The 15,490-nt window shown below is 39.5% G+C and overlaps 1 protein-coding gene across 4 annotated transcripts in view; it reads right to left on the reverse strand.

Annotated features, from left to right (window-relative positions):
* Positions 1 to 3,559: 3,559 nt before the first annotated feature.
* The window catches only part of GAB1 (GRB2 associated binding protein 1), a 100,907-nt gene continuing 88,976 nt past the window's right edge, over positions 3,560 to 15,490 (reverse strand). For 3 of the 4 annotated variants that reach the window (XM_027698876.1, XM_027698878.1, XM_027698877.1), the window contains 5 exons: positions 12,633 to 12,722; positions 10,398 to 10,491; positions 9,925 to 10,048; positions 6,811 to 6,933; positions 3,560 to 5,462 (listed from right to left, as the gene is read on the reverse strand). In XM_027698876.1, the coding sequence (XP_027554677.1) occupies positions 5,304 to 5,462; positions 6,811 to 6,933; positions 9,925 to 10,048; positions 10,398 to 10,491; positions 12,633 to 12,722 (590 nt within the window). In that variant the 3' untranslated portion in view covers positions 3,560 to 5,303. The remainder of the gene's footprint in view (positions 5,463 to 6,810; positions 6,934 to 9,924; positions 10,049 to 10,397; positions 10,492 to 12,632; positions 12,723 to 15,490) is intronic. The other variant, XM_027698879.1, reaches the window with a different exon arrangement.

The raw sequence follows: 15,490 nt of genomic DNA on the forward strand, positions 1-15,490 counted from the left end.
ACAACTAAATTCAATAAAGCATTGAGAAGCCCTATATGAGCCTCTTTTGCTTTCCCCAAATCAAAAGCATTTTATTTCACACTTAAAATACATTTGGTTGATTCTAGAAGTAATACTAAGCCTGGTTCTACTTTGTGTTATACCTGTTAAATATTTTCAGCAGACTGGATTTCCACATCCTCTCCTGAAGTGCAATCAAACCACCTGGGTACCCTGTGCAAGCCCCACAGACACACACTAAACCCAGGACCTCACACAGCATTTAATAAAATCTTATTAGGATTGGCCTTTCTCAAAATTGATGTGACACACATTTTTTATTATTTCACTGCAGATATACCTTACCAGAAAAGGCTTGGCAATGATGACAGATCCTGTGAGAATTTTCAAGAGCATATCCTAGTGATTACTACAAAGGCTGATTTTGTAACTACAAGAAAATTTCGAGAGTCTCTATTTTAACAACCCTGTGTTTTATCTTCTGAACTGTACAGGATTTTTTTCCTATTCCATTTTAGTATAGTACACTAAAACATTATGTGTGTGTGCAGCAGATTATACAACTACACCCTTCAACTAACCTCTTTTAAAAAAGTTGAAGCAAACATAGACGGTCCCTTTCAAATAAAACATGGACATTTTCTTCTAAAGACCATCTAGAAAGAAAACCACTGGCATCAGAACAGTCTAGCTCTGTTTATCTAACGACGAGATGGCACAACCTTTCACCTGGTCATGCATCCAATACCTACTATCCTTCCACTTCTGGTACTGAAACTTAACACCAAGGATGCCAAACCATAAAGATATAGTGGGAAGCTTATCATGTCAAAGACATTGTTCATAACCATCTGAAGCACCTTTTCTTTTTGTCCCACTTTGAGGTTCAGTTCTCAACCTGACAAGGTACGCACTGCTTGTTCAGTTAAGGCAAAAAGCCAAAAACCTCATTGCTTGGTATTTGGTTCATCTACACCCGATCAACACAATGTTTCTGTGGAACATTTATTACACTAATTGCTGGACAAGCACCTGTTATTTGTGGTCATGGACCACATTAGCATTCCCAAGTAATAATACAAACAACAAGAAATGAACCTTAAAGAAGCAGCTTGGTGCAATGCACAGATACCAAGAGCAGACGCAGGAAATATAGAGGATAATCTCCAAATTTAAGTTCATCACTTAAGAGCTACAGGTATGAATATTTAAACAGATCAAGTGACATTATTGATGTCTAAATTGTACATACAATAATTGTATTGTATGGCTTTTGCCTTGAGCAAGTAAACATCCTTTGGCTCTTCATGACACAAACCTCTATAGTTAAGGATGGAATGGAAGCTCTGTCCAGGGCTGCTAAATTTCCAAAACACTTTTGCAGGACTAATATGTATATATATAAATTCACTGCTGCAGTCAGTAATAGCTAAGCTTAAATGTCACTGTGATAAAAATCTTGCTTAGCTCATAGTGCACTGTGAAAGATGTAGAGCTGCCCATCACTCCAATGACTCTCTACGTGGACCAACGAAATCTAAATTACTTAATTAAAACAGCCATATTGTAATCTGTCTGTACGCCCTAAGCGTGGTGCTACGTCACAACCGTCACACATGAGTGGACTGTTAATATTGTTTTAACATAAATACAAGTCTCAGTAAAGTAAAAAAGACTAACGATCACATTTGTATGTTTTTCAATGTCACGTTACAAATGTTTAGCAGAACAGAGCAGCTGTGTTTGCACCTGCACTTCATGAGGTGACAGTGATTGTGTCACAGTGTGTAAAAGTGTGGCTGTTGGTACTTACCAGATAACATAATGTTCAGATGATACCATGGAGTGATACCAAATCACCTCTAGAGTCAATCTGAATGCACAAGGCACTAAGTTTTTCTATTGATTTCTGTGAGCAAGATGTTGTGTATTTGTAAAATACCTATTACATACATATATTTGCAGTTTATAATGAACCTGGTTTATGAAGGTTATACAGCAATGAAAACTATATCCACAACTGGTAACAGGTTGTTTTAGTGAAACAAGAAAGAACTTACCTGTCTAGAAATAGAACACTTGACAAAGAACATTCATTAAATACTTCTACACCAGTATCTACTGGAGTTTCCACCAGCATCCCTCCAACTAGTGTGTCCTCACAAAGCTAGTAACAGAAAGTGGCACAGAAGCTAACATCAGTCCAGCTCACTTTCTACTGCCTACAGTTTTACGATTCACATTTTCAATTTAATATTCACATCCTCAGACCATCAGAGAGCTCAGACTCATCTGCAGCATGAAGCCCCTCTAGCTTTACAGGTGAAAATGAGACATATCATCAAAAGTTAGTATCACGCCTCTGATTCTGAACATACTCTGGAAGACATAATACAGGGAAAATGTATTAGGAATAAGGGGGAGAAAACTGCTAAGAAATCTAATTAAAGAGAAATTTTGGACTGTTATTCAAAAAGCATTATACTGTCTGTGCAGTGTGAAAACTTCCGTTTTCCTTAGCAGAAGAAAGGGAAAAAGCCTAGAAATTAAGAGTGGATTCTCAATCATAATAACATCAATGTTGTGAATGCTGCCAAATATTAAATGAAGAAAGAATAGGTGTAATCTGTAAACCAAGGACTGATATCAGCAAACTTAAAGCAAACCCACCTTCTATCACTAGCTCAGCAAGAGAGGTCAGCCTAGGAAACTGATTCTTTCAGGCTTTTATACCTCAGTCTCAGAGATTCTCACAACATCTGAAAACATAGCATTGATATTTAAATATCAGTATCGTAAAAACCCAAAGAGTTTTAAAAATAAAACATAGTCACGTAGTTGGTCAATGTTTCAAGGACAGACAGGTTAGGATTACATAGAAGATTCCAAACCTTCTCCCTCAAATTCTCCTGCCTCTTGAGAAACCAAAGAAACATAAGTTTGAAGTATTCCAAGATCATCTCACTCCTCAGGTGCAGGCATGAGTGTAGGAGTCCACAGTGTGGGTTCTTCTCCCCAGTGGCAAGCACCGAAACAATTGTGTAGGATAAACAGCAAAGTGATACTTCAACCACATTTGTGAAGAATTATGGGCATCCCACCGGTCAAGATGCACGGCTGCCATTGCACTGGTAAAATGCTTCAAGCCAATGCCCTCAAACAAAATATCATTACACTAGTTACCAAGTACTCACCATGCCTGTGGCTGCTTCAGCTGTGGCATCAGTGAAGGAGAGTTTGTTATGGGATAGCAAGACCATCAAAGCAGAGCTGAGCTACAGCTCCAGAATCTTTACGGATCTGAGATAATTTTGATGGAGCCATCAAGTTTTCCCTGACTCACATCACTGCTTCAGGCTCCCAGAGGAGTGAGAATTCACATCATTTACCTTCTTGGTGCAGGGTTTTAAATCAGAGATTCTTTTTGAGAATTGTTTTAGCTGTACATTTGTTTTTTGAGAGGTACTAAGAGGCAGTCTACAATTTTGACCAAGGATGGTTGGTATCCAGGCACCCTCACAGACGCACTGACCCCCGTTTGCTGTTTCACAGGACAGAGTTTACACATCAAAACCGAACAACTTGATTTATTTAAAATTCACCTCAAAATGCATTGTGTTTAGTTTCTTTTTTAAAATGAACATTCAAAGCATCAAAATATTACTAATTTAAAAAGAATCTTTGTTAAGAATAAGATAATTTACATACTGTAGATTGTGGCTGTGAGGGGAGAGAAACAACCAATGGTAGATTAGGCACAGTACTAAGGCCAACATGCCAGAAAACAATGCAGCTCTATGCTCAACTTTTAAATGATCCGGACAAAATAAAACAATTGGGTGGGAAAATGAAACCAACCACTTACTTGAGGGTGTTTGTGTAAAATGAGAGTGTTAGTAAGTTTTCTATCTAGACCTAACTCATTCATGTATTTAAAAAATCTCTATCTTCTTCCAAATAACAAAAAAATGTTTCTAAAACCAAGGCAGATTATTATTTGGAACTGGCATAGTAAAATAAAGGATCACAGTATACAGAGCTTAAAATCCTGTACCAGGAAAGAGCAACAAGTGGTTTACAAGGGGATCATTTAGGTATATTATCTAATTTTTAAAAACAGAGATATAAAATATCAGTTGCATAGGGATTTAAATATAAGGCCAAGCAGGAGATTAAAGTAAAATAGAGCTCATAAGAAGGGCACTATGGTGTCAAAACATAGTATTTCCATTTGAATTAATGTCTAATTCAAAATCACAGTATTTTGCTAGTACTACAAAAAGTGAATGTCAAACTTTCCCATTAATCTCAAACTGAAAACTGCCATTAGAACTTCTAAATAGTACAAAACTAAAGCTCATTGTCTAAACCTGATCAGTGTATTAGCACAACAGTGCTTGGTACGTACCTGATTTATATACTCTACCTTCTGTAAATAATATAAAGGTTATTTCTTGTTAATAAGTGTGAGATCACAATATTACTGCATGCCATCAGTGGTTTGCAGGCTTACTTGGTATTTAATTATTCAGTCTTTGAAAGTGTAAGATCCCACCCTGCAGAATCTTCACCCATTGAACACAGAACACTGTCATTAATAAAATACAATAGAAGTTCCACCACTAACAACTAACATATAAGCCAGGATTGTAGGTCTAAACCCAGTACAGTTCATTATTATTAACTCACAGCAATTTTTGTTAGGAAGGTAACCTGTAGACTTCCAAATAATCTTGTGTGTATTAAATATAAACAAGTATGTAACTAGCGGTCGTCTCTTGGCATTTCAAGTAGATTATTCAATTGTGAAAGTACTTCTGCAAAATCAATTTTGAGTTGTTAAAATGAAGTTCAAATATTAATTTCCATATCTACATGTAGCTTAATTAACCTAAAATTGTAAGGAATAGTAGTGTAAGGAAAAAAGAATTCTCCAGATGAATTAGGCATTAAGGTATACTTACTGGGAATACCTGAACCAACATTGTAACTGAAAAAGTGCATAAACATGGTAATACTACAAATGTGTTAACTACAGAACAAAAGGTTTTCTGAAAGCTAAGTGATATTATTTTACATGTTATTTACAGGCTGCGATTTTTCCAGACACCACAGAGCCAATTTATGATCCGAAAAGTTCCTTTGATATATTCAAAGTGTCCCTTGGCTTCCATCCTATTCGGTGAAGAACCTGCTCACACACCAGTGAATCAGGTGCTGTACAGCTGAACAACACTGCCATTGTGGTTCTGTAATTCTTCAGAATTCACTTCTTCCTGTTCTTTCAAGACAGAGCAGTATTTTCACTTCACACTTTTCGTAGGTGTTTCAGACTCCGTAGACTGTCTCCCATCAGTCCAGGCCTCTCGTGTGCTCTTCAGTGCTAACGTTTTCTGCTGGTCGACCACCACGTAATCAACTCTCTCGTCCGCCACGCTGCTGCCCGAGCCACTGCTCTTCTTCTGGAAAAGGCAAGGAAGAGTAAAAAACATGTTAAAATAAATTATCAGCAAAAAGTAAGTAGATGTCCCAAACAGATATAGAACAAGCACAGGTCTTCCTGAAAGGTCCGACACTGTCTCTTGGATTGACCATTTGAGAAAGCAGTTAAGCCTTTGACACCGTCTCCCACAGCATTCTCCTGAAAAAGCTGCAGCCCACGGCTTGGACAGGGGCACTCTGTGCTGGGTTAGGAACTGGCTGGAGGGCCGGGCCCAGAGAGTGGTGGTGAACGGGGCTGCATCCAGTTGGTGGCCAGTCACTAGTGGTGTCCCCCAGGGATCAGTGTTGGGGCCAGTTCTGTTTAATATCTTTATTGATGATCTGGATGAGGGGATTGAGTCCATCATCAGCAAATTTGCAGATGACACTAAGCTGGGGGGGAGTGTCGATCAGCTGGAAGGCAGGAGGGCTCTGCAGAGGGACCTGGACAGGCTGGAGAGTTGGGCTGATTCCAACGGGATGAGGTTCAACAAGGCAATGTGCTGAATCCTGCACTTTGGCCACAACAACCCCCTGCAGCGGTACAGGCTGGGGACAGAGTGGCTGGAGAGCAGCCAGGCAGAGAAGGACCTGGGAGTTTGGATTGACAGGAAGCTGAACAGGAGCCAGCAGTGTGCCCAGGTGGCCAAGAGGGCCAATGGCATCCTGGCCTGGATCAGGAACAGTGTGGCCAGCAGGTGCAGGGAAGTGATTCTTCCCCTGGATTCAGTGCTGGTGAGGCCACAGCTGGAGTGCTGTGTCCAGTTCTGGGCCCCTCAGTTCAGGAAGGATATTGAGGTGCTGGAGCAGGTCCAGAGAAGAGCAAAGAGGCTGGTGAAGGGACTCAAACACAAGTCCTGTGAGGAGAGGCTGAGGGAGCTGGGGTTGTTTAGCCTGGAGAAGAGAAGGCTCAGGGGAGACCTCATCACTCTCTACAACTCCCTGACAGGAGATTGTAGCCAGGTGGGGGTTGGTCTCTTCTCCCAGGCAGCTCTCAGTAAGACAAGAGGGCATGGTCTTAAGCTCTGCCAGGGGAGGTTTAGGTTAGATATTAGGAAGAAATTCTTTACAGAGAGGGTAATCAGGCATTGGAATGGGCTGCCCAGGTAAGTGGTGGATTCTCTATCCCTGGAGGTTTTTCAGATGAGACTGGAGGTGGCACTCAGTGCCATGGTCTAGTAACCATGACAGTATCTCAGAGGTCTTTTCCAACCTGGCTGATTCTATGATTCTGTGATCTTGCTGGAGGTTCCCTCTTTCCCAGTAACTACCTGTGAATCAATTTTAAACTCTTGATGGCAGGACTGCAAGAGCTGAAGATCCACTTACCTTACGAGGTGGGGTAGATTTTCCAGAATCTAGGTCCAGATCTAAATACTCTACTTGTTTGTCTCCTTTAGGTTTTACCATAGGGCTGCTTCCTCCATCAAGACTGTTGCTTCCAAACAAATTCTGAAATCATAATATAAATAACTTCAGCTACAAATGTATGTGCTAGTGGTCCACATTATCAAATATGCTTATTATCAAACTGCCAAAAGGTTAAAGGTTAAAAAAATGACTAAGAGCTCTTGCAATCAGTTAAATCATGCAAATTCCATTGACCTTATAGAACAAGGGGGTATATTCTATGTCAAAACTGGGACAGAGTCAATAGCCAATGGAAGGGAAAAACCCAGAAACCAACCCCCAAATTTAAGGTTGCCACCAAACCCATCTGTGCCTTCCACCTAATGCCCCCTTCATATCATGAGATAAGAATGGAGTGTGCTTTGTTCTTTTTAACTGTAGTTGTTATATCTCAAATTTAGCATTACTTAATTGCCAACTTTTTTATTTCCTTAAATTGCTGTTTAATACCTACAATAATTTCAGCTTTACAGTAGTGGCAAAACTTCAAATGAAACTTTTACATTTCATTCAAAAGTCATCATGATTAAGCTGAAAATCAAAAAGTATTATTCCATTGTTAAGATCAAAATATTAAAACTTTGGAAAATATGTGTAGGGCTGCCTGAAGTGAATTTGCATTGTATATACCTAAATTTCAATTAGCTCAGACTTTTACGACCTCACCTCCTCTGTCCTCTCCCAGCCTGATCCCTCCCTCTTAACAGGTGTTATAGGAACAGTACAATAGAAGGACTCTTCTCTAAAAGATAAAGAAAAAACAGGAAGACAGAGGGCAGCAGTCAGCAAAAAATGAAGAGGAAGGCAGAAGGAAAGACAGAAGGGTAAGGCTGACAGCAACTTGAAAGAAAAAGCAGAATATTGCTGATTTTATTAAATAAAACAGAAGTATGACATGTCCAAACAAGATGCTTCGAAGCTGATGACAGAAAAAGATGAAGAAGTATGGACTCCTTGCTCAGACAGAGTTGCAACAAATAAAAATTCTCAAAAAGTCTATTTAATAGGCAGATTTTAAAACAAAGGCTGTGAGTTATCTGGAAACATTCTGGTTCTCTAGGAAAGAAAATATTTTATGGGTTAAAGCTCAGCAGGTTGGGCTTTTTAAATTGAATTTAAATTTGTACCATTCAACTAATTTAATATTAAGTGGTAACAAAGGACAACAAACACAAACCATTGATACAAAGTCCATTTTTGTTGCCCAAATTCTCTAAACAAATTTCTGCATATTTAACATACAAAAATCAGATTCTGTATCAATGTTTCCAGCATAAATTAAAAACCAAAAAATAATCTGTTATTTCAAACAAACTAGGCAGGCAGAACATATGCATTAGAAAACAAACTTTAAATATAATACAAATGAAACTGAAAGGAAATCTGTAGAACAACCTTAAAGAAGGAACAGTGCAAGCGAACAGAAGATATTAATGACAGGCGCCTGAGCCATGGCATTAATGATACCATCCTGGCATTGGTGTTAAATCCCTGAAACAGCCTTAAGGATCCACAGAAATCCCCAGTTTGAACTGTGATTCTGTGCAGGGAGAACCGTGGGTGGCACTAATCCTTTGTGTAAAATGGGATGTTTCCTGCGCCTGTGAAAGGGGAACGTCACCGGTTACTTACCAACGGCCCTTGCAAGAGAGGGGCTCGGTTCTAACATCACCAGCAACCCACTGCTGGGGCACATTTCTCCTGGGAAGCACACCTGCACTGCCCGCAGGTCAGACATGGCACAAAGCACAGCTCGGGATGCTCGGGATGCTCCGCAGGCTCCTGAGCCGCCAGAGCTGCCCCAGGGGAGTCAGCAGGAGGGGCTCGCTCAGGGGGGCCTAAGGCACAGCATCCAGAGGCAGCAGCGGTGAGCTGAGGGGAGGGAGGCTGGAGGAGACTGGGAGGGTATCCAGAGCAGCAGGGGACAGGGAAGCAAACAGCACTGCGAGAGGAGGGGTCCAGGGTGTAGCAGGGACATGGGCCAGCACATGCCATATAAGGAGGCAGACAAACAAACAGGACAAAAACGGTGCTAGACAGGCCCTCCCCAAAGAAGGTCTTTCATAAGTGCTTTAAAAATGAAAAATGCTGCTGTATTCCCTAGGAAGAGCCCAAGCTGGAAAACACGGTGAATGCACTGAACCAGGCTGGATGGGGCTTTGAACAACCCAGTCCCTGCCCATGGCACGAGAGGCTGGAACTAGATGATCTTTGAGGTCCCTTCCAATCCAAACCATTCTATGATTTTATACTGAACAAAAAGCTGACCTCAAGATTCAGGTTTTCCTCCAGTGTTTTATGGGTATTCTAGACCACATTTCAGTTTAGGCCTAGATCTACTGCTATTCTCTTTCTCTGAACTACTACTATCGTGTCTTCTTTTTCTCTCTCCTTTTCCCCCACCCCCAAAGAAAAACCACAGCATGGATCACTAACTTTTCCTAACTAGGTCTTCAGTTACTGCACTGCATGTGAAACTTCATTATCTGAGAAAGTTCTCCCCCAAAGGGGAAAAAATACAGATACTCAATACACACAGACTCCTATCCTCTTCTTTGAAAGAAGCCTAATAAAAGTACACATGGCTCTGTTCCCATAGAATGCAAACAACAAATATCAATCCTTTTTTTCCCCCTGTTCTTTCCACAGTTCTTGGAAGATGTTTTTTTAATATAGTTTTTTTAAGCATGTCTCAGAGGTTCTTAGATGTCATAATACTGAATTGGTGCATAGCCCAAGGACAAGCCATTATAAAGAGGAGACAGTTTCTAGGGAAGAGGTAGAAAAAAAGTAATGCCTTGAACTGTTTTGTATAATAGATGTGTATATCAACCATTCTCTTTATATGTGACTATGCTCTTAACTTCTTCAGGGAAATCTTACCAAAATTACAGGTTTTCTATGGAATTTTTTTATTATTATTTTGATCTGGAAGTATCAAGGGAGTGATGTTGAGTGAAGGATCTGTGTTTGCATGATTTAAAAGTAAGGACTGCACAGGAAGAGAGTAGTTAAGACGTAGATTTTACATACTGGGTCTTCAGTGGACTGATTTGGATTCATGGATACATAATTCTCTTCACTGTCGTGCGAGTCACTGCTGGAAGTTGTGCTATGAACTGAATCCGGTCTGGGAGACACGGGAAACCTGGAGGAGCTAATTACCAGGAATTATTTTACAAACAATACATCTCGAATATCTTAAACCTCCTGGTAAACAACAAAAATAAGCATATTAGAGCGGAAATTTTCATTCAAGTTTACTAGAGTGTCACATTTTTTGGTTATACACAGTCCCTTATATTTAATATTACAAAATAAAAATTCACATGGATACATTTTGTTTCAATATACAGACACACACACACACACACACATATAACACACTTCCAAAGGAAACTTCAATTTGTATTACACAGGCTAAAAATATAATACACACACACATTTATTAATTTTCTAGTGAACAAAACCAATTAATCTAAATAAGGAAAATCTAAGAAACTTACTCTCGTGCAAAGCTTCTGGTGATAGGAGATCTAACTGGGGCTTGTAATTCTTCCCATTCAGGCAGAGGTTTTATTTCTAGTGGAGCTGGTTTTGCTAAGTAAGAAACAGACAATCTTAAAGCACAGAACATTCCAGAAAAAACTTTTATACAGTAAATTTTAAATTGTAAATACTAGTTAGGAAAAGGAGACACTGTTCAGTTCTCAGAAATGCATATTATATTAACTAATATTTTTAATCTTTTCAGGTAATGAAAAGCAACACCAATGAAAAAACAATTAAAATGTAAATTTTTAAAAATCCACCACAATTTAAGAATTTTGCAGCACATACTTGTACATAGGAATTCTGTTTTGAAAAGAGATTCTGAAAGTGGCAGCATCAGGTTCTGTCTTTACCCTGCCACAGCGACTTGTTGAACTGACAAGTCCAGGATAGGGTTGATGGACTGTTTCAGCAGAGCCAACTCTTTTCTTGGCTCACGGACAGTTATAATTATGTAAAATGTGCCCTCGCTGCCCTTACTGATGAGGTTTCACAACTCAAATTGTGGGCAGAACCTGCAGCTAAGACTAAGTCTGCAAAAGTGAGAGGTGAGCCAACACCAAGAGGAGCTTGGCTCACTGCACTGCTTATCAAGAGATGAGCAGAGTGGTGGTGTGCTTCTGCCATGCATGACAGCTAATATCATTCTGAAAAAAAGTGCCATTTTTAAATTCCATTTTCAGAACAGAACCACGAATAGACTACTAGTGAGAAACCCATTATCCCTCCCTCCAGCTTGTATGTCTCACCCTTTCTAAACGTTAGGAAAAAAAAAAGTATAAAAAGACTTGTGGGGAAAAAAAAGAAAAAAAATTAAACAAAAGTCACAGAGTCAAACTGCTGTCGCAGTTTGAATCTCAACTTCGTCCTCCCTAAAACTGTTTTTAGAAAATGAAATGCAATGTCATTATAGTATCACCCCTTCCTCTCCTTGCCCCCCACTCCATGAGTTTGCTGACTCACTATTAGCAGATTCACTAAGATCAAATGTCAGGCATGTAGCACTAGTTCATGTGGCATAAGAGCTGCCTTAAGTGACCACATGAGGAACTGAGAGAAATCAGTTGCAAGATCAGTGTGTTTGTCTCACAAGGGAAAAGCAGAACTATACTCATTATACTTTCATTACACTCACTCCTCAGACTGAGTTTATTAAAAGGTCAGCTATCATATACTGAACTTAAGAACTCCAAATTCAAATTTTCTGGATGAATATCAGTCTTTGGTATCCCAACACTTTTCTCCTTTTCCCTGTTAAGAAGTGACAATTACATGCTCCAAGCATATCAAGCCTACTCCAGTAATTCTGCCACTTTCACTCACTTGCTCATAAAAAGCTGCCACCACAGACTCCGAAGAGGAACTACAACTCATCCATCCAGAGATATAAGGTATCACATGAGATAAGAGTGGCAGAACTGAATGTGACATAGGCAAGATGATATTAAAGCATGATCTTTGTGCTTGATCTTGAGCTTGGCTCAAGTCCTCTGTAAAGGTCTGAGTCTACCTGGCAGGTATAAACAGTGGGCAAGGTACTGCTCCAGCAGAAATAGAGCCAGGACTTTGTCCAAAGCCCACAGCAAAAATATTTCATGCACTTGCAATGGGCTTTAACAACCAAAGGTAAAGACCAATGATATTTCTGTGAGATTTTTAACATTATTCATTATCTCCTCTACTTCTTGTGACTATATAAGGCACCAACTCAGCATGATGGGCTCATCACACTAATTGAAAACCTCATTAGGATGCATAAACAGATCTCTGCACTAGTATAGGGGCAGAGGATCAATATTTTTCTTAATTTCAGTGTTTAGCCAAAAGCAGGGGACCGAAGTGAGCTGTGATTTCAAGTTATTGCCTTACAAAAGTTATTTCAAGTAACTTACACGTTATTATATAAAAGTTACAAGTTATATATACATGCTTCTAAATAAACAGACAAAAGTAAATCCAAAATATGAAAAACTACAACTTAAGAGATCAGAACACCCATGTCAAATGTTTCCATGCACTGTTCAAGGAAAGCTGTTGCTTGGCATGGAAAATGCATCCATGATCTTAGACTATAAAAGAAGTAAAAAGACTATGCAAGAGCAAAAGTTATTGTAGAATAACAGTTTTCTTAATTTTTGCTTCATTTATTTTTATAAAGCTCCATATACATACGGTGCTAAAGTACATACCCTTTCTTCTTGTAGTAAAGTCACCTATGGTTTGTGAATCAGTTCGCTCTAAACCATGTGGTTTAGGTCTTAAAATTTTAGGACTTTGACCTAATTGGTAAAAAGAAGACTCTCTTAATAATATTCTATTTGTAAGTGGAAAATTGGAATTTTGTAAACAAACAGCACAACCCCCTGCAGAAAGATTAATGCCACAAGCATAAGCAAGCTGCTCAAGGAGAGTTTTATAGTCTAGCTGAGGCTCACACTAAGGGCTTAAGCACCAAACCAGAAACAAAGAAAACACTGCATGCAAGTAATATGTTGGAGGCAAGCGTAAAAGGTGTACAAAAAGGCTAAAAAGTGCATCAACAAATACTGTAAATAATCAGTACTATTAACTGGTTTCATTAAAAAAAATCGTATTTGAGGGGTATTGAACATGAAAGGGGAATAGTCATGTTTCAAATGCAAGTTGAGGTACCCTCAGGGAAATTAAATTCTCCTTAGTCACGATATTCCTTTGGAAATAGTGATACTCTTGGGAGGTCTCCTATTCACTGGGCATCTCCCTCTTGAGATGTACCAAGAATCTTTTTCAGCAACATATTTGTTAAACTTGTTCCCTAGAGGTCTCCATCTCTCTGTACCAAAGAACACCTCTCTGGCCCTGCAGACACGGTGGGATTTTCTTTCCACGTTTCCAGCCTGCATACTGTCCCCCCACCACAGCACACCCCAACACCTCCATCACAAACGACCCTGTCATAAAAATACCAATAAGCTCCCTACAGACAGCAATGGCACCCCCCTCCCCAAAAGGGTATTCTTTAGCCAACTTGACCAAACTCTGCAAGTATTTCAGATCACATTTTAAATAAACATGATCAACGATGTGTAACAGCCCTAAGCTTCCATTAAAGTCTATCTGAAAAGGTGTTAATATCAAAAAAGGTGAGTGCCTTCAAGTGGTCCACCAAGAAGCCTTCTGAAAAGTGAATACTTACAATAAACCAAATGAAAAGTTTAAGTCTGATTATGTTAGAAAATTGCCCTATGGCACAAAATGGAAAAGGACTGGTACAGATTCAGATGTGGGCTGGTACTCCCAGCAATGAGTGAGAATGCTTTGTAAAAAAATAAACTTGGCAACAAACACAAGAAGTTTGCAAATCTCTACCCCAAGGGTTTTGCATATGAAGTGCTCTATTACTGTTATCACTGAAGTATTGGGAATAATCAAGTAACAACAGGAAAGGTAAACACAAAGGTTTTATACTGCATCTTAACTTCTACACAGTGCTTCTGAGAGACCACGCAGGTAAGATAAAATTTATTTATTTACTAGTAGTGCTGCTTAGCAACTTCCTTAAAAAGAAAAGGACATGGAATTATTTTGACATAGACGGTTCTTTCCCAATTTCAAAATCAGATGCTCCCTTAAAGGGCTCGATGTGCCGATGGAAAGGGAGAGCAGTTGGGCAATGCTGACCAAAGACACAGATTGCAAAGTGGAATACAAAAGTATTTCTGTACAGTGTACTGTTGACTAGAGCCAAGTCAAAAGCGTGACCTAACATGTTGGTGTACTTAATTCTGAGCTGAACCAATACTCTTAAGTACCTTGCCTACAACTCTCTGATAAAAGCTGGCTTGTATAAAAAGACCAGGATCTTAAAATCGATTGAACAAATGTAGAAGTTCAAATGCAAACACCTCTTATTAAGAACGACTTGATGCTGAATATCATTATCTGATCATATTAATTTTGTGTTCCAGTTTTAAAATCTGATTTAAAAGAAATCTGGCCCAATACAACTCAACTTAAAATGCCAATCAATTGACATACGAGCACAGATCATAAGCACAGTGAGAAAACTAGCAGAGGTAAGAGAGTTAATGAAATTATTTAAGCAGTGTGTACTTTATAACCTCTGTTCTTATAACCAAACAGACTGAAGTGCCTGAAACCCATAATACAGAGATAAGTTCAAGGAACTCATGGCTGTGACTCATTATTTCTACTTATGTTAATGATGCTACGTGGTCTCGTGCAGCCAACCTTTCTGAACTATGATTAGCCCCATTTGTAAAACGTGGATATTATGTAACTGCCTGCTTCACACTTAATTTAGCACTTACAAACCACTCCAAGATTTTCAGAAGTAGAGGTCCCTATAATACTTCTCTTCCACATCAGACATAAACATACAAAACTCACAGCTTTCATCTCTTGCTGCTGGAAGACTGTTTAACCTCAATAAATGTGATGGCAAAACAGCTTGCTGCTACCAACCAGCCAGGATAGTGCAATTCCTGGAGCTTAATATGTCACAGAGAATTAAAATATTTGGGCAGAGTGTTTTCTTTTTCCTCCCTGCAGAACAAAAACCCAAAAGGTCTAATCTCTGTGGAGGAGCTTATACTGTGTAACAGGAAAGACCTGATACCGGGCAAAGCAAAAGGGGAGGGAAGGGGGGGAGATCAAAATCACAAAACTGAGATTATGTATTTGTCTAAGCGCAGAATTCCTATACCCCATTTTTGCCCATTTAAGAAGATCAAGTGACATGAGCTAGGGCACTGAAAGCCCTTAATAATATCCCTTACTGCCTTCAAAAGACAGAATTTTCCCCAAGAGCACCTCTGAGAAGCAACAAGCTGAATACAATGCGGAGGAGAAAGTGCCTCATCCAGCACATTGATCTCCCTCATCTATCCCCAAATAATCACTAAAGGTAAGTGTCACAGGGCTGTTCTTCAAATCAGCACAGTGAAGGTGGAAGGACAGTGAGGCTGTATGGAAAGCCTGGCTCTGTACAGCATTTCAATGCTAGCAATACTGAGGAACGCATTTCCTGTGGTTCCCACAGGCCCAG

This window comes from Neopelma chrysocephalum, unplaced genomic scaffold (genome assembly GCF_003984885.1).
Source record: "Neopelma chrysocephalum unplaced genomic scaffold, ASM398488v2 Primary Assembly neopelma1_133, whole genome shotgun sequence".
Taxonomy (NCBI): domain Eukaryota; kingdom Metazoa; phylum Chordata; class Aves; order Passeriformes; family Pipridae; genus Neopelma; species Neopelma chrysocephalum.